Source organism: Acinonyx jubatus, chromosome B2, assembly GCF_027475565.1.
Source record: "Acinonyx jubatus isolate Ajub_Pintada_27869175 chromosome B2, VMU_Ajub_asm_v1.0, whole genome shotgun sequence".
Taxonomy (NCBI): domain Eukaryota; kingdom Metazoa; phylum Chordata; class Mammalia; order Carnivora; family Felidae; genus Acinonyx; species Acinonyx jubatus.
The window spans coordinates 27,045,523-27,072,127 of NC_069385.1; the positions used below are offsets into that span (position 1 = coordinate 27,045,523).

The 26,605-nt window shown below is 42.6% G+C and overlaps 1 protein-coding gene across 4 annotated transcripts in view; it reads right to left on the reverse strand.

Moving 5' to 3' along the window:
• Positions 1-9,979: 9,979 nt before the first annotated feature.
• ARFGEF3 (ARFGEF family member 3) overlaps positions 9,980-26,605 on the reverse strand; it is a 182,985-nt gene continuing 166,359 nt past the window's right edge. For all 4 annotated transcript variants that reach the window (XM_053222185.1, XM_053222189.1, XM_053222187.1 and 1 more), the window contains 3 exons: positions 25,507-25,628; positions 20,261-21,479; positions 9,980-16,583 (listed from right to left, as the gene is read on the reverse strand). In XM_053222185.1, coding sequence (XP_053078160.1) covers positions 16,392-16,583; positions 20,261-21,479; positions 25,507-25,628 — 1,533 coding nt within the window. In that variant the 3' untranslated portion in view covers positions 9,980-16,391. The remainder of the gene's footprint in view (positions 16,584-20,260; positions 21,480-25,506; positions 25,629-26,605) is intronic.

The window sequence follows — 26,605 nt, forward strand, 5'->3', positions numbered from 1 at the left end:
GTGGCTAAGAGAACCTGTAACCTGTTTATCCTGGTTATATCACAGTGTTAGTTAGGTCAGCGTTTTTCCTGAGGGGATATTTTATTTACACGTGACTTATATATAACTCACAAAAAAGTTTTTAGGTTGTTCATGAATAAAAACAATAGAAAACTAAAACGCAAGGGAGTGGGTGCCTCTAGGGGGTGAAATTTCTTTCCACCTGGTGGAAGACTTGAACTTTGACTCAGACCTGGGCTTCAATGCTGACTGTTTTCTAGCTGAGCCGCCTTAGGAAAGTGATCTCCGTGCACTTTCCTCCCATTAGATGACATGAACTGAATTTTCCTAGTCTAATTGTTGTGATGAGTGAATAAGGAGAGTCAAGAGACGCAGGAAGTGGCATGGTGCTTGTGGCTTGCGCACCTCTCAGTCCTCAACGCTCTTCTTCAGCCTGACTGAAGCTCTGAGTTTCCTGGAAGCTATGGCAAAAATAGGTAAGTTAGTATCTGGTATAAAGATCAAATAATTATTATCAAGGACCTTGGCTTTGAATTCTGGAAGAACTGGCCTCATGGTTTCTTATATAAGAAAACACATGAGTGCTGTAATAGGCACCTATGATTAACATAGATTTACGAAAGACAAATTTGGCAATTTTTACACCGACCTTCTTTAAACGCCAAGGACGTAACATTAAATCTTAATTCGTGGAAGCATTTCTACGGGAAGCTGAGATGATTTGGTTTGAATGTGTGGCTTCTCAACAGCATAACCTAATGCAGGCATAAAATTAGAAATTCTAAAAATGGTGTGTATTTCAAATGCCCTTTAAGTTTGTCATGAGTATTAGCTCTCTCAAGATATCCTTTGGCAGAATGCTAGATTGTTGAGTTGGATATAGCCATCAGTTGAGTTTCATGCTACTTATTCCTACAGCAGATGAATTTAGTCTGCATTTTCCATGGTCATGATACCAGCCTGACTCTCACTGTGAGGACTAATGTAACACAATTATTTTGAGAGTTCTGATTAAGAAAAAATGTTGGAATTTAAGTTTGAGGGTGATTTTAACTGACTGAGGTTGGAGATGTTGCACTGGGCAAAGTTTCATCCAGGCTGTTAATTTCATTTACGTATTTACCTCAAGGCATCATGTTCTAATGGAGAAAACACAGCTCTGTGGTCAGACTGATTTCAGTTTGAATCCGGGTTCTGCCAGTTGCTAGTCATGTGACGTTCAGGAATTTCCCATTTCACTTCTTGGAGCCTTTGCCTTCCCCGTCTGTAAAATGTATCTGAGACTCTTACCCTATGGAGGGTTTCTGGGGACAGTTGTGTGTAAATTGTCTAGCACGGTTCTGAGTCTTGAGAGAGCGAGGGTAGGACTTGGAGTCTATTCGGGTTTTCTACAATCTGATGCTCCATTCCGAGGGGAAATACTTTTTCTATGACATATTAAATGTGGATTCTCAGACACTCCTGTTTCTTTGAAAAGCCCACCCTCTCAGGTTTGCCTTTCTTTAGTAAAATGGTTACTTTAGTCATCTCTAAATTCATTTTAAAAATGAAAACAATGAAGAAATGATTAAATAGTCTAGTTGCTCCATTGTAGGTGTTATAGGTAAAATTCGCCTCAATTTATTTCATAGTCTGCTGGCTGATAATGTGAGATTGTATTAATAAATGACTTTGACCATTTATCCATCAGATTTCCTTAGTCAAATCACTGCCAATATTAGTTCTTGAATATTTTAGAATAAATATGACTTTAGTATTTAGTAGTCAGATTCATTCCAGACATCTGGAGTGTTGGTATATTCATTAATAGGAAGCTGAATCTAAATAAGAATTTTTTTATAACTTAAAAAAAAATATTTGTTTTTGAGAGAGAGCTAATGCCAACACGTGAGCTGGGGAGGAGTAGAGAGAGAGGGAGAGAGAGAAGCCTAAGCAGGCTCCAAGCTGTCAGCATGGAGTCTGACACGGGGCTCGAACTCACTAGCTGTGAGATCATGACCTGAGCCGAAGCTGGATGCTTAACCGACTGAGCCACCCAGATGCCCCTAAATAACAGCTTAAAGTTAATTCTTTTGATGTGCTATTTTACCCATTTAATCTTTAAACATTGTTGGCTCTGTTTTTAGTTTTGAAACATTACCAATTCAAAACAGGTTTTAAAATTTACATGAAACTAGTTTTTTGTTTTGTTTTTTTTTAATTTAAAGGGCCAATCCTGACATAAGAACATTGCATTTTTCCATTTTGCACAATGCGAGTAGAGAGTTTTAGGCCACTCTGTTTTCTCCTGCAGTGCTTTAAAAATTCAAATCAATTGGAATTTTAAAGAAGTGTATAAAATTCATGAATACATACAGAACTGTATTTTTAGTAAGCTTTACTCTAGAGCAGGGAGTCATTTCTTAGTAGGAAAAGGAAATCTGTGCACTGTCCTCATTTGAATGCCTCCAAAGCAGGAGCCTTTGTGAGAATTTATAGGAACTGTCTTGCTGTTAGAATTTTTGGTCAGAAAAATGGAATTTTTTGTTTTAAGGGACATTGGCAATCACTTTACCAGCCTGTCACGTGGCTGAGGAAGGAATGAGACTCAGATGTCATTTGCTGACAAAACAGTGCTGATTCTAGGACTAGAATATAAGTTGACACGAGAGAAAAAATGCTTTTGTCCCAAACCTTTGATGACTCTACCCCAGATTTACAGCCATCTTCCCTTATGATAAGCCTGGACAGAATTTCTTTAACTGATTATTATGGCACAGACTCTTGCACTTTGGGGGAAGTCTGTGAATCCTTTTTCAGGATAATTTAAGATATTTTAAACACCTTTAAATGCATGTGGTAAGATGAACTTTATTACAAAGAAAACAAAACCAATGTAAGTATCAAAATATTCAACTTTGAAACCGTAATACACATGTATTCTTCTCCATTAACACATTCAATGACGAGATCGAATAGCAGCTTTAGTGCTTCCCAAGTATGGGAATTTTGAGGGGTCTGCAATCGGGAAAGATCCGTGACCTCTGGAGGCTTGCGGTTATCATGGTGGTTTTATGCCTGTGTTCAAAATGGAAGGACACGTTAAATTTCAGTCAGAGGTCAGTGAAAATAAGGGCGTAATTTTTCCCTTCCTTGTTCACAGACCCCTTAATTCTTTGTGAGTCTCAAGTTACAAACCTCTGACCTAAAGTGAAGCTATTGGGGTGCTTGGGTGGCTCAGTTGGTTAAGTATCTGATTCTTGATTTCGGCTCAGGTCATGGTCTCAAGGTTTGTGGGATGGAGCCCTGTGATGGACGCCGCGCAGAGACTGCTTGGGATTCTCTCCCCCGCGCTCGCTGCCCCTCCCCTACTTGCGTGCATGCTCTTTCTCTCTCAAAATAACCTAAAGTGAAGTGAAGCTCCCTGGAAGATGGAGTCTTGAACAACTGCAGTATTTCTGGGCTTCCGCCTCAACTCTTGTATGTATGTATGTATGTATGTATGTATGTATGTATTTATTTATTTAAAAAAATTTTTTTTAATGTTTATTTATTTTTGAGACAGAGAGAGACAGAGTATGAACAGGGGAGGGTCAGAGAGAGAGGGAGACACAGAATCTGAAACAGGCTCCAGGCTCCGAGCTGTCAGCACAGAGCCTGACGCGGGGCTCGAACTCACGGACTGCGAGATCATGACCTGGGCCGAAGTCGGACGTTCAACCGACTGAGCCAACCCAGGCGCCCCACAACTCTTGTATTTAGAGACCAGACTTGCAGCTTTTAATTTTAGGTCAGGTTGATTATACATCAGATTCTTAGAACCAGATTCTTCGAATAAGGGTCTTAGAAGAAGACTGAGCTTCTTAGAATAGTTTTCAAAGAGTGATCCCCCGGCTGCATCACAGTACTTTGGGAAGCTTGTCGCGATGCAGATTCCTGAGCCCAGCTCCTTCTTTCTCTCCGGGTCGCAGTTTCTGAGGCAAGGCCTGGACACCTGCAAGTTCAACACTCTATCAAATGGGTCTTATAGACATTACAGCTTGTGACTATCTAGGGTAGCTGAGCTACTTCAGGGGCATAAGGGCCCTGGGTAGGAGGACTGGCTGTAGGTGGGGGAGATGTGTTTTTGATAGAGATTGAAGTCACTCTGTCAACGGTTGTCCTGTTACATTTCTTATCACGATTACATAACGAAGCTAGTTCTAAGCCTGCACTTGTCTGTAATCCACATGGAACAGGTGGTGTCTTTTGCTGGTTAGGTAAAACATGAAGTGGGACTATTGCAGCCGCTGGCAGAAGAGGGGGTGAGGTACTTAAGTTCACCCAGAAACCAGCAGGGGAAAGGCTATAGAATCAGGTAGAGGACATTGGGTTTAGCTGTAGCAACTGAAGCCCTGCCCATTGGGAGGAATGAAATTGCACTTTGTCAAAACAGCTCAAACATCCAAGGGGAGAGAGTTTGGGAGCCTGATGGAAAATGATGTTATGAGGCGGACTTGCTTCCAAAGGGGGCAGACAACTTTTTGACATTGAGGGCCATTGGTATTGAACTTGGGGGGGGGGGTCTCGTCAATTGTCAGCTCAGTTGGCCCTTCCTTGGAAATAGCTTTGCATTTGTAGGGGCAACGTTTCCATCCCCCTCCCGCTATTCCATTGCCTTACAAAACTACACATACCTTGATTTTTAGATTATTCACTACAAAAGCAGGTATAAATCTCAGCCTGCAACTGCATGTATCAAATTGTGATTTTCTTTATTTTTCTCTGACTCCATGAAGAAGTATTCTGAGCTTCCATTCTGTCACGTGACTGCTTGCTGTGCTGCTTCCACACCATGAGGTGTGGAGATCTACCCCGTGCAAGGATTGGGACTTTTCCCCAGGTTAGCTGGTCAACCTGCAGCCAAGGAACACCATGCAGGCGTGTCTTGTCTGGGTTCTTACAGTCTTGTCATTGCAAGACTCCTCCCTGACCTGCAGCCTTTCTGCTGTGGGACCTCTTCTCTCTCTTTCTGATAGCCCTGGGAATTCACTTCAACTCCAAGACAAAGGAATTCTTTCCCCTTATGTTTCTACCCTAGAGAGTTTGTCTACACTCTCTCTTTCTATGGCACTCTTCCCTCATTAAAAAAAAAAAAAAAAACCCACAACCATGTGCGTAGACACACGTGTATGTATGTGTATGTGTATGGCTTGCGCTTTGGGAATACAAGAGCCAGAGAATGTCACAGGCAGTTCATTGTCATTCTGCCCCATTATATACCTCCCTTGAAACAATGAATCCCTGGCCAAGTTTCTACTTGAACAGAAAGAAAGGAATAGGGAAGATACTGGGAGAAAAGAACATAGATTAATATCTCAAATACGGTTTTAGTCACAGGATTCTACTTAATGCTTTTGAGGAAAACTTGTACGGAAGAAAGGTAGCCTGGTAGCATTCATCTATGATCTTTGGATCAGAGATCTGTTCCTATAAGTCCAGATCTGTGCCTATTCCCAAATGTTGGGCAATCAGCAGTTCCTGAAAGACACAATCCCAGTTGTTTTGGTACGTAAGGAGTCCTGTGTGCATCCTATGATTATGTTAACTTCTTGGAATTGAAGGAATCGAATGGCAAGAAGTTAACATAACCATAGGATGCACACAGGAGTCATTACTTACCAGAACAACTTGATTCCTTGGAGTGGCGTGAAAGGGAAGGAGGTGTTCACAGGTATGCTCAGAGGGGTGTGTGGAGACGGGACAGAGCAGCTCCCCTGCCCCCAGCCCCCAGCCACACATAGCAGGGGGCTGAGACCTGCTGAGAGGATATGTTCTTATCTCTATGCCATGCTCTAATCCCCAAAGTTTTTACAGGCTTCCCTCCCCACCCCACCCCAGCCATAGGAATAAGAACTAGTTAATTTTTTTTCAATGTTTATTTATTTATTTTGAGAGAGAGAGAGAGAGAGAGAGAACGAGCAGGGGAGGGGCAGAGAGAGAGGGAGACAAAATCCCAAGCAGGCTCTGCACCATCAGTGTGGAGCCCGATGTGGGGCTTGAACCCACAAACAGGGAGATCATGACCTGAGCTGAAATGAAGAGTCAGTCGATCGCTTAACCGACTGAGCCACCCAGGTGCCCCAGAGCTAGTTAAATTTACCAAATTAATAATGTAAAATTTGACTCCCTAAATTTGTACTAAGGTGCACACTGCCAGTGTTTTCAGTTGGTAGGGCTTAGAACGATGCTCAGTTTCCCAAGTACTCCATTTCCAAATGGTTTTTATCTGACAGGTCTGTAATAATATATATTCCTCCCACTTGAAAAGCAAATCTGTTCTAGGCTTTTAGAATAACGTGACTTTTATAACCCATCGTTGTATTGGAAAACCCATTGGGTTATCCGTAACTGATTTGATGCAATATTGAATTTTTAACTATAATATAGCCAACAGCATCTTCTCCTTTATAATTGGTAAATTAGCTTGAATACTCATTTTTTTTCAAGTTGAGTTCTAATGGAGTCTTCTGCATCAAAGCATTTGCCTTCTAATTTATCTTCCTGAAGGTTATTCTCTGCAAGAGACACTGGCAGAGAATGCTGCTACTTCCTCTTGTCATTTACACTTACTTGTCTGTTACAGTAGTTCAATATAGCAAGTAATTAGTATACTGCTATAAAGATGACTAGGAAACCATATCAGTGTCAACTGAAGTTCAATTATTTGAGTTCCCAGATCTAAACTGTTGTGAATTTGATCCCTTTTGTTGAAATAGGCCCCCGCTTTTTTTTTTTTTTAAGAGATGATTTAGAAATTGCTTATAAACTTCTCTGGGATTTAATTATACTGTTACTCTTTCCCAGTGTGCATGAGATCATTAAGCCAGTTTGTTTCGTGGACAACAAAACATCTTGGGCAACCAGGTTAAGTCAGCAGGGCAGGCTTAGGGCACTGATTACTCAATGCCATAACTAGGAATCTATAAATAAAAGCAAACAAGGAAGAGATAAAAAGCATGCTTAGAATATTCTTTCAAAGGCTTGAGATAATAGGAATGTCGGTCAGGATGTGAAAGCCACAATATTGCATTATGCTTCAATTTTATTTTCACTTGTTTATTGAACCTACCTTTAGGCCAGATGGGAAAGTGAACTTTCTAATGAGTGAGATGAAAGAGTTATCAAAGCTAAATTATGCAAGTTTTGATCATGAGCCAAAGAGTTGAAGCATATCAAGTCTCTACTTTTACAGAAACATCTATAAATTTATGCATGTATCATATTCGTTACTAGACATTAACAATACAAGAACTGGCCATTGATGTAGAATTTATTTCCCAACATTCGGTTAAAGAGAGATGCATACGGGGCGCCTGGGTGGCTCAGTCGGTTAAGCGGTCGACTTCGGCTCAGGTCATGATCTCGTGGTTTGTGGGTTCGAGCCCCGTGTCGGGCTCTGTGCTGACAGCTCAGAGCCTGGAGCCTGTTTCAGATTCTGTGTCTCCCTCTCTCTCTCTGACCCTCCCCCATTCATGCTCTGTCTCTCTCTGTCTCAAAAATAAATACACATTTAAAAAAAAAATTAAAAAAAAGAGAGACGCATCTGAGTGGCCAACCACCTCATACAACATTGGCACAAAATGCTTAGCTTTCTGTATTATAGTGCATGTATGGCTATGAATGTCAAGGATAGGTACGCACGAGGTCTCAAGTATAAATTCTCTTGCAAAATAGTGGGGCCGTTGATGAGATGGTTCCCCCCCCCACCCCCAGCACATAGCAGTACCGTGTTTATTAATCATTAGCATGTACAGAGCACTGCAGCACTGGGGCTTTCGTGTTCTCTTGAAGCAACCCCGAGGTTAGAGTTTATATTCATTTCCCAGAGTGGGAACCTTGAGCTCGGTACTCAAGTGTTGTCCCACTTGAGTGGGACTTTATCCCACTCCAAGGAAGAGGCAAAGCTCGAGATGTGAATTCTGCTTTGCTGGCTAAAGCCAAGGCCACCTCGGCTGTTCTTCTCCATCCGTGAACACAGTTGGTCACTTATGTTTGTGATGTCCTTGTGTAAAGTATGTTAGTATCTACTTTAGTTTTATGTCATCCATAAGAGGGAAGTGCCTGGTGATTTAGTAGTGCAACTGTCAGATTACCAGAGTGTATGATAGAATGATAGAATCATGGTTTAAGGTCACGTGCACAGATTTCGTCTCTTTGGCAACTTGTACTTCTTTTGCCCCTCTATTGGCCAGTTTTCCATGAGTTGGGCATGATGATTCCTAGGGTTATACTGTTGTAGGCTTTTGAAACAGTTTAGAAAAAAATTTTTTAACGTTTATTCATTTTTGAGAGACAGACAGAGAGCATGAGTGGGGAAGGGGCAGAGAGAGCGGGAGACACAGAATCTGAAGCAGGCTCCAGGCTCTGAGCTGTCAGCACAGAGCCCGACACGGGGCTCGAACTGGTCAACTGCGAGATCATGACCTGAGCTGAAGTCGGGTGCTCAACCGACTGAGCCACCCAGGCGCCCCTGAAACAGTTTTAAAGCTGCAATTTAATAAGACCATGACATTAAAGGGGCTGTATTTTCTTTTCAATATTACCTTCTAATAATCGTATACCTAGTGAGGGATTTGTTATGAACAAAAGGTAGTGATTTTTGTAGTGGACAAATTCCATCAATATCTACTGATAATATGAATTTATTTTAGAGAAGAAAAAATATATGTAATATATATGTATCTCTTCAGATATACTTTCTAGGTATGTACCAGATTGTCAACAGTGACCTTGTCTGGGTTATGGAACTGGAAGGGGCCTCTTCAGTTATGAAATGCCATGGAAAAAGAAACCTGGTTCTTGTGGTAGTATTCTGTAAACATAAGATATTTACACAAATTATTTTGATAGGTTTTTTAGATAAGAAAATTGTTCCACATAGATTTTTTTTAATGCATTTGAATTTTTATTCTACAACACAAGCAACATAAATACAGCATCTTTTAAAATATTTTCTCTTTAGAATTTTCACTTTCACCTCCGATAAAATGTACACAAAATACACTTGCAAGCTTGCTTACAGGGACCTGATAAACAATGAACAGATTCTATCAAATCAAACAGTTTATCAACATATAAAGGAGGGTAGTCTCAGGTGTGTGTGCGTGTGTGTGTGTGTGTGTGTGTCTTTTAATAAATATGACCAAACTAAGAAGGCAAAATAAAAACTGTACTTCTGGACAAGTCCTTTGGAGTAAACAAAATGCTTCAAGGCTCCTGGTGAATGGGATTGCGAGGATGAATTCTGCATTTTATAGATAAAATGGTACACTGACTCAAATCATTATGGCTATACCAAGCTTCATTTGTTTATAATTTTTAATGAAAACAAGTCGATTCTTTGGCATAATATAAGAAGGGATAAAAGAACCCTTACCACCCACTGGCTTTATTTAGAGTGGGAAATGATAACAGGGAAACTGTTTATAATGTAATTTATTTTATTTATCTTAGAAAAGCAGGAAAATAATCTCGAATAATAGTCTTTTGGCATGATTAGGGCAATAAATGTCTTCTTCTTAGCCACCCCCACCCACCCGTTGAAAACAAATTAACAAGCAAAAATAACGGAAAGCAGCCGTTCCCTCTGGGCACCTGCTCCTGCCCCTATCATGCCATACCTGGATATCCTATCACATGGCTTCAACTGAAGTGAAACCCACAATATCAAAAGCACTAATCCTTGTCCATTTTCGCCTATTCAGCAGGGAACCGATTTTTATTACAGAGAACCACTTCCAACAAAATACAGATGGAAGAACTTCCATGGGAGGAATGCAAAGTAGCCTGCACATGACCATGAGGTAGCCCTGGATGACTGTTGTGGCTGGTAATGTCAGGGCTTGAGATTCCCTAGCTTGAAGAGAAAACATTTTGTGTGGTAGTTCAAAAGGTTGGCTTTTAGCTTCCCCCCCGCTCCCTTTTTTGGCACCAGTTGGTAAAATAAGTTGGAACTAAATTATTCCTAGAGATTAATATTTTAAATTTAATTTGAAAACCAATGACTATTAAAAGAACTATTAAATGCACACAGAGTTTCCAAAACAGATTATGGAAAACAAATGTGAACTGAAACAATTATTTCCATCCACAGAGGCAAGAACTTGACTCCTTAATACCATCAACCCTTTGATATGCTTTCTGATCTCACTAACTCTCGTAAATATAGTCATTTCTATTCATACAACAGTCTAAAGTAATTTAAATGATGTCAGCGTATTTAAGCAGAAGGCTTTAGAGAATATGAAATCAATCAGAATGATATAATTAATATAATTTATACATGGATGATAATTTTAAGGTACTTAATTTTTTTCTCTTGAATTATTCCCTGATTATTCTTTTTTTGGTGGAAAAAAGAATTTCCAAAGTGAGCTAATCAGACGAGGTGTTAAGAAACATAGGCCCCACCTATATTTAAGTTAACATAATTTCACTGTATTCCCAAAGCCTGCTGATGCCCGTGTACATTTCTCCCATCACTGGAAGATGAGATAATGAGTACGGTCTCCACTGTGCAGGTATGAACACAAACACACTTACCAAAAAGTCCTTCAAACAGGCACATGTACTGCTCAAAAGGGAGTTGTTCAGTTTGCAAATTTCCATGAAGCCACTTGGTAGACTCTTCACAGGTACATAAGAATTAAAATATTAATTTACACCAGACAGTTAAGATGAAGCTACGTCTAATAGTGTAATACCATTTTGAAGTGTTGATATTTGGGTGACTAATGAGAGAGAGAAACCTACTGGCAAGCAAGCAACTACTCAAAACTTCTGGAAGCCAGGAGCCAAAGTTGTGATGGAGTTGAGATGGAAACGTCTCATTAAAACTGTAATGACAGAAGAAACTCAAACACTACATATTGAAATTTAAAATCACCTCAGTACAAGTCAAAGGGTCAACATCATACAAATGATCATCCATAACCAGTGTTTCTAAATACAAAGACGAGAAGCTTACACAGAATTCACTGTTTCATTGAACTTATACATTCATTGTCTTCTAGCTTGTAAAAAGAAAAACCTAATTGTTGGCATAATAAACCTAGAAACTGGGAAGATTGAGTAGGAATGCTGTAGAGAATCCAATCCCAAGGTGTCTGCCCAAGATTCAGTTCGATGTTTCTATAGAGCTTGATAAGTCAGGCTGATCTCATAGGCAGTAGTTGGAAATTTTTTCAAGCCAGTTCTCAAAATGTGGTCCCCAGACCAGCAGCACTGACCTCACCTGGGGACTTATTAGAAATGGAAATTTCCAGACCTACTGAATCTGAAACCGTGGGCATGGGCCCAACGACCTGGGTTTTAACAAGCCCTCCAGGTGATCCTGATGTGGGCCAAAGTTTGAGAACCACCTAAGAGCAAAGTCAAAAGATACTAGACAACAACCACTAAAAACTTTAGGATAGGAACTAATAATACGCAGCAATTCTTGGTGGTTGACAAGCTGGAAGGACCATACCTGGATGGGATGCACCAGTAGCTGACTGTAATTTTGTTACTAAGATGGTCAGCTAGTCTCTCCTCCCTGGAACCCTCACGCATTATTACACAAAGATACAGGGGAAAGGTTTTATATGGTGCTAGTGGTATTGTATTGCATTTTCCTCAATTAGTAAGAGGTGCCATTGTTAACAAGGAAATTGAATATTGTTCTCAACTGAGCTTCTCATAAATTATCCCCCGGGATAATTTTTTTTTTTTTTTTGGTCTGTTTTCCCTGAAGCAATGATTGTATTTTGGAAATCTAAATGGTGTTCTAGTCCAAAACTCTGTATTAAAATTTTAGTTACTTCCACATCAAATATAAACATTATAAGCAGAGGAAGAGGATCTCATAAAAGGAGAGAGACCATTTGCTAGATTGTTCCACTATGAATGAACATAGTTTTTTTCTTTGATGAAGCATAATTATGAGTTCTTTACTGATTTCATTAAATCTTGCCCCATAACAAGCTCCTTTTTCCAATAAAAAGTGCTTAAAGAGAGTCTCTTGCTTTTTCTAAGGCCACACTAAATGTCACCAGGATCACCTAAGTGGTACCCATGCATATCCAAGTTCTGTCACCCGCTGAATGTCATATGTTGGATTTTCCTTACGTCTGTTTCCTTGTCTGCAGAGTATGTAGAAATATTGAGGCATATGGCACATGGTGGATATTGACCTGATGCCCTCAGTACCTGGGTCTTTAAACAATCTTGTCCTACCTGTCGCTTCCTTTTCAGAGAGTGCAGTGGAAAACTGGTTAGAACTGATTCTGCATATTCTCAAACTTCGATGATGACTTTTACTGCCATCTACTTCCCAGGGAAGCAAGTAGAGAGGCACTGTTGGCTACAGGGCACTTGATTCTGAGTGATTAAACGGCAATTGAGAAAAGTTTACCAATCGTGCGTGTCCTTCCGGACACAGACTGCCATGCATACCTGCAGAACAGCTGGCCCCGAATAGTAGTATTCCATCACTTCCGGCTAATTTGGCAAGTTTTCTAAATTACCACTGAGGGTCTGCTTTAAGACTAAAGTTCAGACCTTATTTTATTTTCAAACACCCCAAAACATTATATTATGTATGATCTTTCTATGAACGAACACGTTTTTAAAACCCTATTTGAAAAAATCCTCCTAGGATTGCAGATATGGGACATCGATTAAATACTTTCAACTCATTTTCACTGTTTAATTCCTGGCAACACTCATGTATTCACTCTGTGTCCTTAGAGCATTGTATTGTAGACAGAGCATGGCCTTTGAATTCAGGAACACCTCTTTTGCAACCAACGGTGCCATTTACTGGTGATCTTGGGCAAATATCTTAACCTCTCTGGGTCTGTGTCCTCATCTGAAAAAAAATGAGGAAAACAGAACCTGTTTGACAAGGTTATCGTGAGAGCTAAAGGGTAATGTAGGTTCAGGTCTCCGGTCACGGTGGCATTCAACAAATGTCACCTCCTCCCTGTCGTCTGTAACCTCTTGCAATTGTTACCGGCTCCAAACTAAGGTCTTCACTCTGCTTAGTCTGATGGGGTGGACACAAATGGATTTTCTTTTCTGAGAAAGAAAACCTTCTTGCAGAAGCAGCCCTGTGATATATTTGGGGAAAGTCAGGGATCTCTGTCATATGATTGCATTACGTTCTGGCAGTGAAGGCTACTTGATGGTCTCAACGGGCTCTGTATAAACCTTGAAACAACAAGAACTAAAAGCCTGGTGACACTGTACCAAGAAGTTTCCATTTAAAGGTGCTTTTGAATTATGTTAATATTCTGTCATGTTTGAAAATAATTTAATCTGAGCCATTATATAGGTTAGCATCTGCCTTGGTCATTACATAGCGTAAAGATAGTAGAAAGTGCCCTAGTTGTATATTGATGGAGGAGGCTAGAAAATAATCATAAGGGGAGAGATGGCAACATGGTGTAAGGAAGCAGCCTAAGCATTTTTAGAAGCTAATCAGGAGAGGCAAGAGCTAGGCGAGACGCTGGCCCTCCATCAAACCTATGTCCTCATGGCAAGGAGAAATCTGATGATGCGTGTGGTCTACTTGGCTGTCAGGAATTCCTAAACACTTTGAATTTTCTAGGTATTTTCATGATGCACACTTTACCAAAATATTAGAAAAAGAGAGTACGTCTCAGTCGTAGGGTAACACACTTTGGGCAGTAAATACAGGCAACTGAAAGTGACGTGCAAAATCTTATTCTGCTTAGATCAGTAAATACATGGTCATGACTGTTTTTGCCACAAAGGCTGTCTTGACCTTGGTCTTTCAGAGACCTTAGGAGAGATGGAGTGAAGGAAGAGAGGGAGAGAGGCAGAAACCCAGACACTGGAAGTGTGTGAGGGGCCAAACAGGGAAGGGACCACTCATCTACCGAGGGTCCCTAATTATTTCCCTTTCCTCTCCACTCCTGAAGTCGAAGGACGTCATTGTGACCTGAAGTCCTATTTGTTAGAGATTATTTGTCTCCGGCGATGTCCTCTTGACAACAGCAAATACCTCTGGGAAGTATCAAGGTGAGCTGAGACCAATATGGGCCTCGGGGTAGGCTATAGAATAGATGATGGGAAAGGGCTAAAACCCTCTTACAAAATTGTAGGTAAAGAGCTATGCACGTTTTCTCACTTTTTCACTCTTCGAACCTATAATGAGTCCTAGTCTCAGAGCAGTGTTTGCACATAGTACGGGGTAAATTTATTTTCATAAACTAGCCTTGGATCTCATGAGAGAGAGTCTATGGGAGAATGAATTCTGATTTCCAAACAACTAACATATTCTGGGACATGACATTCTAAATTGAGACTGGCTTTGAATTTTTATGCTATATAAAAAGTTGCTACATGTAAACATGTTATAATCATGGATTTGACAATCTGCTTCTCTGAAGCTTCCTCCCTACCCCACCCCATGGCCCTCACCCCCACCAAGTTAATTTTGTAGTCCTCATGGGTTCACAAAGGGGAAGTAAACCTCAGAGAAGCAGTATATCACGGTGGTTCTGTTTCTTTTTGTGGTTATTGTGAAAACAAAGGAAAAGTATCTGACTTTCCATTCTACTTCCAAAATAGAAAAAGTTTAAAAGTATAGAATACTCTTAAATACATTGCTGTTCCAACAATTCACTGCTCAAGATCAAATAGTTGATCTGTGTTTATACTTGAATTGTTGTCTAATGAGCAACACCTGAAGGCAAAGAGAGGGTTTTGTGGAACTGGACAAAATGCCTTCTGGATTTTGCTGTGATCTCTGGATGGCATACGAAATGATGGGGTTCTTTGAGATTGCCTAAATAAATCAGGGAACTCTGTCTTCCTTGAGAAATATGTAAATATCTACAAGGTTAAGATGAAGTTTACAAATACTAGCACTGAGCAAAGTTGTTGGTTTGAAATTCTTACTTCTGTACTGAAGAGTTGATGTTTTATTTTTCAATGACATTCCATTGTGAACACGTTTTTAGGGGTGGGAAAATGATAATGTATCTTAGCAACAAACTCTACTTTCTAGAATGTACACGAGTGGGCTTGATGAGTTTCGATCATTATAACTGAAGAACTATTAAGTGTACTGTAAATATGATAAAGTTTCCGAATTGATTTCCTAGTGATATCTAAAAGAAATACTCGTGTAAAATAACAGCCTGGAAAGACACCAGACATAAGTAAATTTACTTGCCAGAGAGGAGAAGTGTTTGAAATTGAAAAACTTAATTTCCTAAATTTCATTCTGTGTCCCCTTCTCCTTTGGTTCTATTTTCTTCCGAGACCAGAGCTTGTATGCCTGACACCCTCATTTTATGTGATGCTTGTATAATATTTTCAGGTTTAAAATGACTTCGTCACAATCTCTTTTCTCACCCCTTCCAGCTGTCTCCCTACCCCACACTTCCTGCCCCGTTCCCTGAGAAGTCTGCTCACTGGACAGAGAACGGAGTCCTTTCCTCCGAAGGTGCGGATACAAAATGAGTTGCATTTTAACGTTTTGTTTCCTTAAAAACCCAAGGTTCTGCCCTATGTTCAGGTAACTGTGGAGCATAGAAATGTCTGTGCAACAAAAAACTAAGGCACCATTTTTTCTTTCCCTTTCCTGTTTTGCCTTGGGAGCAAAAGCAAAGACTAATGGGAAGCCAGGGTGGCTGGTCAGTCTGTCTCTTGGCAACATCTGTGTCAGCCAATCTGTGTGTCAAAGGCTGCCAGCCCGTAGACTTAAAACCCTGCCAGGGAAGCATTTTCTTCCTTTAGAAATAGGGAAATAAAGGCACAAACGTACCTTAGAAGAAGTTGGTGAATACCAACTGGAAAATCTTGACAGTTTGGGATGACTTTGAAATGTTCTGGGATATTTTACAGAGGAAGCCATCCCTTTCTTGATTATGACCCCCAAGAATGTTTTTCCAGCTGCTAATAAGCCCATAATCATAATAGAAAATCTTCCTCCAGTGAATGTCTTTACTAGATGCCTGAGTGCTTACACATCAGCTTGACTTACCAGCAGATATTTCCTTAACATTTCCACTAAAAAAAAAAAAAAAAAATCATAGGTCAATGTAGTGTTTTCAAAGGGGTAGTCCTGGAAAGGGATCCTTTTGGGAATAACATCGCAAGCAAAAGCACTGGGAAATAAACATCAAGATTTAGAAACGTATCAAGGAATGGAGACTCTTCTGCAATAATGTGCAAAATCAGAGTCTCAGTTGTGTCATCCAGATACAAGGTTAGTGCCCAGGTTGGCCCCAGTGTTAGGGAGCAACAGATTGTTCTCTGAGACACTTGTTTTGGTGGGGCTGGTGGTGGGGATAACGCGATCAGTCAGACTGGCAGGCACTCTCTAACCCTTGCTACTGAACTTCCTCAAAGTGAGTCGTCTACACGATGATGTCGTAGACCCGGCCCACTCTGCCCAGCCATTCTCTCACGGCCTGGCGCACGCGGATGTCGGTCACGTGACAGGTCAGCTGGCTGATGCACGGGAACACTGCAGGCTGGAGAGCCGTGAAGGTCTGGTCTGGAAGGATCTGAATCTGGTTGAGAACTGTTAGCATCATGTTGGTCCATGCCTAAGAGAAAGGATTTAGGGGAATTAGCAGCTTTCTCCTCTGGGTTCAGCTGAACTCTCAGGTGTGGCTAAGCCCTGCCAGCGTGCGAATGAGTTTTCTGTCTTTGGGCTGCAATAAATCTGTCTTTACTAATTGAATGTAGCGACTAGAAACTGTCATTTTGAGTTCATCCATACAAGGAATAGCAGAAACTCCTCTGACATTAGGAATACCTGATTTTCAGCTTTTGTAGGCTAGAGGCGTAACTCGTTTCATTGCAGTTTGCTTTTACTGTGCTTCCCAGATAGTGGGTTTTTTGTTTGTGTTTTCATTTGCTTACTTTGTGTCTCTGTGTCACATTTTGGTAATTCTCACAGTATTTCAAACTTTTGAATTATTATATTTGTTTGGGTGATCTGTGATATTACTATTATAACTGTTTTGGGTGCCATGAATTGTGCCTATATAAGATGGTGAACTTAACTGATAAACATGTGTGCTCTGACTGCCCCACTGATCAGCCCTTCGCCCGTCCCTCTCCTTGGGCCTCCCTATTCCCTGAGACCCAACAATATTGAAGTTAGGCCAACGAATAAGCCTACATTGACCTTTAAGCGTTCAAGTGAAAGGAAGAGTCACAGGTCTCTCACTTTCAATCAAAAGCCAGAAATGATTATGCTTAGCGAGGGAGGCGTGTTGGAAGCCGAGACTGGCACAAAAGCCTAGCTTCCAGCCTAAGTTAGCCAAGCTGTGAACGCAAAGGGAAAGTTCCTGAGGGAAATTAAAAGTGTGACTCCAGTGAACACATGCATGATAAGAAAAACAACCTTAGTGCTGACAAGCAGAAAGTTCGAGGGGTCTGGATAGAAGATCAAACCAGCCCCAACATTCCCTTCAGCCAAAGCCTAATCCAGAGCGAGACCCTAACTCTCTTCCATTCTGTGAAGGCTGAGAGAGGTGAGGAAGCTGGAGAAGAAAAGTTTGAAGCTCGCAGAGGTGGGTTCATGGGGTTTAAGGAAAGAAGCTGTTTCCCTAATCGAAAGTATTGATTGGAAGCTGCAGCAAGTTTTCCAGAAGATCTGCTGAGATAAGTGATGAAGGCGGTTACACTAAACAGATTTTCAATGCAGATGAAACAGCCTTCTGTTGGAAAAAGATGCCATCTAGGACTTTCATAGCTAGAGGGAAGTCAGTACCTGGGTTCCAAGGGCCGGCTGACTCTCCAGTTAGGGCTAGTGCAGCTGGTGACTTTAAGTTAAAGCCACTGCTCATTTACTATTCTCAAAATCCTAGAACCCTTAAGAATTATGCCGTATCTACTCCGTGCTCCATAAATGAAACAGCAAAACCTGGATGACAGCACATGTTTACCCATGGCTCACTGAATATTTTAAACCTACCACTGAGAATTGCTACTCAGAGAAAAGGATTCCTTTCAAAGTATTACTGCCTGTTGACAATGCACCTGGTCACCCACGAGCTCTGACGGAGATGTACAATGAGATTCACGCTGTTCTCATGCCTGCTAACACAACAGCCGTTCCGCAGTCCGTTTCTACTTTCAAGTCATTATTTAAGAAATGCATTTCATAAGGCTCGAGCTGTTACAGCGATTCCTCTGCTGGATCTGGGCAAAGTATATTGAAGACCTGGAAAATATTCACTGTTCTAGATACTGTTAACAACATTCATGATTCATGGGAAGAGGTCAGAACGTCGACATGAACGGAAGCGTGGAAGGACTGGATTCCAACACTCACGCAGGACTCTGAGGGGTTCAGGACTCCGTGCAGGAAGTAACTGCGGTGTGGGGGAAACAGCGCAAGAATTAGAAGCGGAGCCGGAAAATGGGCCTGGATTGCTGCCATCTCATGATCAAACCTGAATGGATGAGGGGTTGCTTCTTAGGGGTGAGCAAAGAAAGTGGTTGCTTGAGATGGAATCTACTCCTGGGGAAGACTATTGAAATGACAACAGAGGATTTAGAAGGTTACATACACTGAGTTGATGAGGCAGTGGCAGGGTTCAAGTGCATGGATTCCCATTTTGAAAGCAGTTCTAATGTGGGTCCAATGCTATCAAGCAGCATTGCACGCTACAGAGAAATAACATGTCAAAGAGTCAATGCAGCGACCTTTATTGTCGCCTTATTTTAAGAAAGTGCCACAGCCACCCCAGCCTTCAGCAGCCACCACCCCGATGAGTCAGCAGCCACCAACATGGAGGCAAGACCCTCCACCAGCAAAAAGATTATGACGTGTTAAAAACTCAGATGAGTTTTAGCAATGAAGTATTTTTAGAATTAAGGTATGTGTATATATATGTCTAGATATAATGCTATTGTGCACTTTATAGACTACAGTATAGTGTGAAAACTTTTATATGCACGGGGAAATCAAAAACTTCATTTGATATGCTTTGATATTTGCTTTACTGCAGCGGCCTGGAGCCAAACCTGCAATATCTCCAAGGTATGCCTGTACCAAAATCTTATTTATTCCTCAGATTTTTAAAAACTCTCTCGCCTTCTCATAATGAAGAAACTTTATTAATTTTTGTGAGGAGGAGGAGAGAGAGAGAGAGAGAAGGGAGGAGAGGGGCAGAGAGGGAGACAGAATCTGAAGCGGGCTCCAGGCTCTGAGCTGGCAGCGCAGAGCCCGATGTGGGGCTTGAACCCATGAACCGTGAGATCATGACCTGAGCCAAAGTCGGATGCTTAACCAACTGAGTCACCGAGGCGCCCCTTATGAAGACACGTTAAATTATCAGTCTCTATAATGCCTAGCAAACTGGAATAGGACTACCATACGTCTCTGTTAGACTAGATTAGCAGAAGTCCAGTCAAAGATGATTTTTGTGGGTTCTAAAGTTTAGGACTATGTTCAAAATACTTTAGAGGAAAAAGACGCATCTTGCAAGATTCATGCTAAGTCCAAATTTATGTTCGTCCTAAGAATACGGTTATGTGTAGGTTCATAGAACCCTAGGATCGAAGATCTTCTAACTTATGCCTGCAACAGGGGCCCGCAATCTAAGCACCCAGAGTATTCTGAAAGGGCCCCTGCTCACTCTAGATTCCATTTCTCTTTCCCCATCTCATCAGTTCCTAAACTGAACAAACGCTACCGCCACCGTTTTCTTCTCAGGCTGGGCTGTTGATGCCCCCACGGAATTACAAACATTAACTATATAAAGGAACAGGAACGCTCCGAGCCCTCTAAGGAGTGAGAAGTTTTGGGTGCTCAGAAGGGGCTAGCAAAACTTGGGACCAAAACAGTTCATTGGTAGGACCACATAATAACGCGTGCTCTGCCTGTGTCCTTTACATATTTCCTCAGGGCATCTTCAGACACACTCGGGACTCCATGCCAGAGAAGGTATGTTCACTTTAGAAGCTTTAGCTTCATCTCATTTATCCGAGTGAGCTCCAGATTCTCAATCATATCTCTTGGAACCCATAAAACCATCCCTGAAATTATCTAAGAATCAAATTTCAGTTTCACACAGATAGAGTGACGCAGACAGATGCTGAGTCTTAGGCTCAGGCCATCCTCTGACTTTGGAGGGAAACGGTCAACTCTCAGAGTGCGTATGAGTGTTCTGTAAGGGGGACGTGTCTGCGCTGTCACGGGGGACCCAGCCTCCCTCTTGCGCTGCCAGGCGCGCCTCCCCGCAGCCTGGGGCTGGCAGGAACCCACCTGGATCTGTGCCTCGGCGTCCCTCCCGGACACACTCAGGGAGCTCCCGGTGGAGCCAGAGCGGGGCCTCTTCTCCTGTCGCAGGAGCTCAGGGCCCGCGCTGAAGGAATGCCGCATCTGCCCTTGGTCTACCAAGTGCTGGGGACGCTGAAGCAGCGGGGAGTCCTGGCCCCGTGGACCCAGTGGCTCGCCCTTCTTCTCCGCTTTGCCCTCTTTGGGGAACGTGGGCAGGTTATGCTGCTGTTTCCTCTTTTTGTATTCAGTCATCAACTTGGAAATGGTTTTGTCGGCCGCCATTGTGTAGATTCTGTTCCCCGCGTTCTCCCACCATTCTTTCTTCCGGCTGGGATCCTTCTTCTCCACCTTGGGGCTGGGGGGCAGCAGCATGTCCCCGCTGCCGGCCCGCAGGCTCCCCGGCTCGCCGGCGTGATCCCGCGTCTGGCTCCGGTCGTCCTCAGAAGGCGTGTCTTTCCCCGAGAACCCCCCGGTGGATGGGGTGGAGGACTCCGACTGGAAGGACGGAAGGATGAAGAACGGGTCACTCTTGAAGATGGGAGCCTCCTCCATGCTGTTCTCCAGGTCCAGGTGCATCTGGATGTAGTTGGTGGACAGCTCCATGCACAGCTGGTGCAGCCTCTTGACCAGCCACACCCAGTCCGCGTTGCTGATGGGCTGGACACTTAGCGACGGCATCCGGGCCCTCCACTGCCTCTTCTCCTTGCCTCTCGGGGGGCTCACCTGGGCCGTCTCCTCAAAAATGTCTTCGTCTTCTGAAGAGCACTGCTGGGAGGAGTCCGTGCTTCTCTCGTCGTCCTCGAAAAGGACTTTCTTCACTTGCTCGGCCGTGATGGTTTCTTGGTTGGTGAGGACCGCGCAGACGAGCGCGTGGAAGTAAATGTTAAAACTCATCGCGGACTGGCGGTAGAGGTTGGCGGCGCCTCCGATCCCAGACACCTTCTTCAGCAGGCACTTCAGCCCAGGGCTGGTGTCGAACTCTCTCGCCGTCCTATACGAGTCCAGCAGCAGGTCGAAGATGACCGCCAAGTTCTGCATGGAGATGTACCTGAGGAAGCCGGCCAGCTTGGCCTCGGGCACCTGGACCGTCTTCTCCTCCCCGGGGGAGGGGCCCTTGACGAACTCTTCTAACAAGATGTCGTACAAGTTCTGGAGCAACACTTGATGCGAGAGCAGGCTCACCACAATTTCCCTGAAAGAAACGCTGCAAACGAAAAGAAAGGGATTGATCAGTAGTCTTCGTTCGGCCGAACGTGAGGTTCTTTAAAGCGATTGGGATGTTGCACGTTTTGGAACGACGCGGGTGAAATGATAAACTTACTTGTAGTTTAATGCCTTCCTTTAAGAAGGGGCATTACGTGGTAACCATTTTCACCATGATTACTGGGATTGCTGATACTTTTTTAAAAATCTAGGAGCTATAATATTAATGTATCATAAAAACTATTAAATACAGGCATTTTATTTCCTTCATAGCTACGAGTCATGAAGTGTCAAACCAGAAAGTAACAATTTCTGGTCAATCGTCTGCATTTTAATCGGCTTTCTCCTCTGCCCTTTGGCTTTTTTTCTCAAACTCCAAGATGGCAGCAATCTCACTGAAGTCTGGCTTTCTAGGGACCGCACTTGCTTACCAGGATTAACTGTTAATGCTCTAGGTGCCTATGTGTAAAAACTCCAGTGCTGCCAACACGTGAGATGGAGAAGAACCAAACATGTGCAGCATGAAGAAAGACGTACTTTAACTCAAGCTTTGTAAGCCAAATTGAGGAGAGAAAGCAGCATTCACTCAACACACGCAATTCTCTTTTGTGTCCTCTCCCGCCAGCATGGCCAGGGGACTCCTTTGCGGGCCCCGGATGCTCTTTTGGATCCACGGAGATACCCCTCGTGTCAGCTATGTGGGGTGGGGCGAATCCTCCCTAGACATCTAGCCAGGCCTCCTGGTTGAGAAGCGGGCACAACCCATCAGTCACGAGGACAACTTCCTCCTCGTCCTTATCAGGGCACAGCCCACATATGAGGAAGGTTTAGAAATGCCCTTTGACGATGTGGCCTCTTCTGTTTGGTTGCATTCTTATACTAAGAAAACAATTTCAATTCCAGGTACTACCTTCAGCTGAAAATTTTAATTCCCCCACATGGCTTGTGGTTTCACATTCTTTTCACTGCTCTTAAGAACTCCACGCAAATAGCTTATGCCATTATGTTGCAAACTGATTCCCGTGATGGGATAATTATAGCATGACGGCAACTCTTATTAATAATGTTTATTTCAAAAAATCCAACCATTACGTTAGTATGTCTAGTTATGACCTTGCATGTAAAAATTACTTTTTTTTTTTTTTGTAACAGAAAGGAACACAAATGCTTCTGTACACTGAAAGGCTGACCCTGCCCTTTGTGCAGTGGTACACTGAGGGAACACCATATGCTCAGCAAAGATGGAAAGAATGAGCAGCGAAGAACCGTCACCCTTTCTAACGAGTCACTTAAGTAATTGTTTTGGTGGTTAAGTGCACATGACACAAAGTTGCTATATTGGCCATCTTAAAAAGTACAATTCGGTGGCATTAAGTACGTGCACAATGTTGGGTAACCGTCACCGCTATTTCTAGAACTTTTTCATCTCAAACTCAATACTTACTGCACAGTAACTCTCCATTCCCCCTTTTGATAAGTTAGCTAATTAATTTTTAATTTTTTGTCCTCCGCCTGATAATTTATTGAAGGTATAGGAACCCCGAATATGCATTTTTCCGAAGAAGAGGGCCCGAAAAGCCACCAAATTGGTCTAATACTTTGTGTCTACAACTAAAGGACACTAACTATAAGGGAAGTCCTGTCACCAATTACTCAAGTCGATACCCTTGTCTGTCTTCTTCACCACACTCTAAAGTCCCCAAGGTCCAGGGCAGTATTTTATTCAGCTGTGTCCCCAGGGCCTGGGAAAATGTCTGGTGAGAGGAGCACTCAGTAAGTATCCAAGACGAACCGAGTAACCAAAACTTATCGGTTCTAGGTGCAGGTGCCTGAACACATCACTGCCTGGACAAAATGTTCTCCGTGAGAAATGGCTCTGACGCTCCAACCCCAGGGCCCTGGCAGCCTGGACTCCTGAAGCAGGAACCACAACCAGAGGGGTGAGTTTGATCAACCTTCTGAAGGTATAAACACCATAGCCCAGAGGACATGATCTATCACCTTCCCTGAGAACTGGAAAACCCTTCACCAGCAAACACTTAAAAAGAGGGTTGACGCAAGGCCACGTTTGAGTTCTGGAGGATCTTTACCAACCGAGATCCCCCTTTTGATGCTTTAGGATATAAAATGGCTAAGTGTGCGTGTAAAAAGAACAGAAAATCCCTTTTAGGTTCAAGCTGACTGATGTAGCAATAAGAAAACAAAGTGGCAGCAGCAATACTGAGGAGATCAAAATTTCAGAAAGATACCAAAAAAGTGACATAACTGCTTACAGATATGCAACTTTTTTTTTTCAATATATGAAATTTATTGTCAAATTGGTTTCCATACAACACCCAGTGCTCATCCCAAAAGGTGCCCTCCTCAATACCCATCACCCACCCTCCCCTCCCTCCCACCCCCCATCAACCCTCAGTTTGTTCTCAGTTTTTAACAGTCTCATATGCTTTGGCTCTCTCCCACTCTAACCTCTTTTTTTTTTTTCCCCCTTCCCCTCCCCCATGGGTTTCTGTTAAGTTTCTCAGGATCCACATAAGAGTGAAACCAACAGATATGCAACTCTTAATCATCTTTTTAAAAAGACCCGGAGCAAACAAAAATCCATAGATGATTTTTCAATTTGTCCTACCCAAGCGTTTCAACCTTTTGCTCAGCACATAGCATACCCTTTAAAGGAGGGGACCGTGAAGTGTTCAGATGCCAAGTGCAAAGGAAAGTCCTCCTCCTCGAGTTAATTGCATAACAAGTGGCTGACTTAAGACACGCTAATGTCAGTATCAGCGATAAACAGATTCCTGAAGTACTACTTCTTAAAGCTCTCACATTAGGTGGGTTGTGTAAAGCTCAGAGACTATCGATGCCCAAGCGATTTAAAAACTGCACCCAGATTTCTCTTTATTCATATTATAATCTGAATTTGGTTTAGGGCTTTTTTTTTTTTAATTTATTTCCATGGGTGATTTCAATATGGACCTCTGAGGATGCACTGGACGGCGTACAAATGAACTTTTTTTAGGTCTAACTCCTCTTGCTCTCCGTCCTGTGCTAAGTTAAGGTCTGTACTAACAGTCAAATCCAAGAAAGCAAAGTGGCTCCACCCTTTTGCTGTGTCCCTGGGTAGGTGGCCCAGCCTCTCTGAATGTTTCCTTGTGGATAAAACGGGAGTGGAAATACCTAGCCACTGTATTCCACATATAGTGCTCAAACACTTATCATCATTACCATTCCTGTGTCAGAAGTTTAAAAATGGAAATTTCAGTCATGGCTATTCTCCTTCAAGTCTAGGAACAATAGTTTTCAGGCAAAATGATAGTATTTAAAAAAGGCAAGGTTCTTGGGGCAGGGCAGAGATCTTTCTGTCTCCTGACAGCTGTCTTGCTCTTAAGAAGTTGACGTATCTCTCCCTGAAATAATATAAATCATGCCTCACGTTACAATTTTCTTTAAAAAAAAAAGAGGGTGTAATATAGTCCTAAAAACACACTGAGTCATGTCCCCACCACCACCACTCATATGTTGCCATCTGAACCCACAGTACCACAGTGTGACTGTATTTGGAGATAAGGTCTTGAAAATTAATCAGGTAGACCCCAATCCATTATGACTGGTGTCCTTATAAGAAGAGATTAGGACACAGACATACACAGAAGAAAGACCACGTGAAGACACAGGGAGAAGGCATCCATCCAGAAGCCAAGAAGAGAGGGCTCAGAAGAAACCGACCCTGCCCACACCTTGATCTTGGGCTTCTAGGCCCCAGAACTGTGAGCAAATACAGCTCTGTTATTCTGTTTAGGCACCCAAGTCGGCGGTACTTTGTTATTGCAGCCCTAGCAAATTAGTACATGTGAAATGTGGAAACTTTGGTGGAGAGGTGAACAATTTTCTGCGAAAACCTTGGCTAGAGGACTCTATGACTGTTTCCAGTATTCTCAGCCAAAGCTTGGACTACAATGAGCCAGAATGGGAAATAAATGAGCTCTGCTCGTCCTAAGTTCCCCACATGTTTAGGCTGGTTAGCTGCTTACCTTTTCTTGGTATGTCCATTTGGCTTCTCATCGGGAGGCAGCTCAATAATGAGCTGACAGGACTGAGCGTGGTCGAAGTTGTTTGGAGTCTTTGGTGAGCACTGGGTGTCCAACATAAACACCTGCGAAGACATGCAAAGGTACAGTTCAGAGCCCCCTCATCCTTGACCTGACTCCACCAGGGATTAGCTGGGTGGCCCTGGGTAAGTGGCTTATTCTTTCTACTCATTTTCTCACCTATAAAATAAGGTTGATATTGAGGTTTCCTACCTGGTGTGTTTGCTGAGAGAATTAATATGTGTATATTACATACACATAATGTTGGAACAGTAAATATTCAGAAGTTAGCGGCTGATGCTAACACTACTCACTACCTTTATCATGTGACAGTTCATTACACTCCAAGTAGCAAGTGCTGCTATTTAAGGTTAATTACGAGCGCGTAAAGAGGGGCTGTGTTGGTGAAAAAAAAAAAAATCTGATTTTGATGTCAGTTATATTCTATCCAACACAGGAATAAGAAATTAATTAGGACCTCCTGTCGGGACTACTAACGTGGACCTGCAACTCTACCAGAAGGTGGGAGGGAGAAATGACTAAGAAGATAGCAACCGCTTCCCAGTCCTGACCTCCGTGATCTCATTTCACATGACTTCACAGACCTTCGCTACCTCCCTTTGGAAACAGAAATAGTCTTAAGAAACTTTTCCTTTGTTTACACAATTTAGAAGGGAAAAGTTTCTTATCAGATTCTCTGGGTTATCTGAAGGGTGGACACAGGAGGCACGTGGGAAACATCTGTATCTAGCGGTGTAATGATGTCCCATTAGACAAGTTATCCCATCAGAGGACCACCCTCTGGGCTTCTCTGTTACAGTGCCTTAATGCCGCAGCTGTCCACAACAGCCATGCGGATGTTAGTGGTTCTTCGTTGCAGCCTTAGGACCTTTCTTCTGTTCCAGCCTCTGCGGACAGGCCATGGATGCTTCAGAGGGATGTGCTTTCTCCCTTCAGAACAGTACAACCGTCATAGCCTGAGATATCACGAGTGTTGATGGCAGATGATGGGAGAAGCGGGAGGTGGAAGGTGGTCCCACTA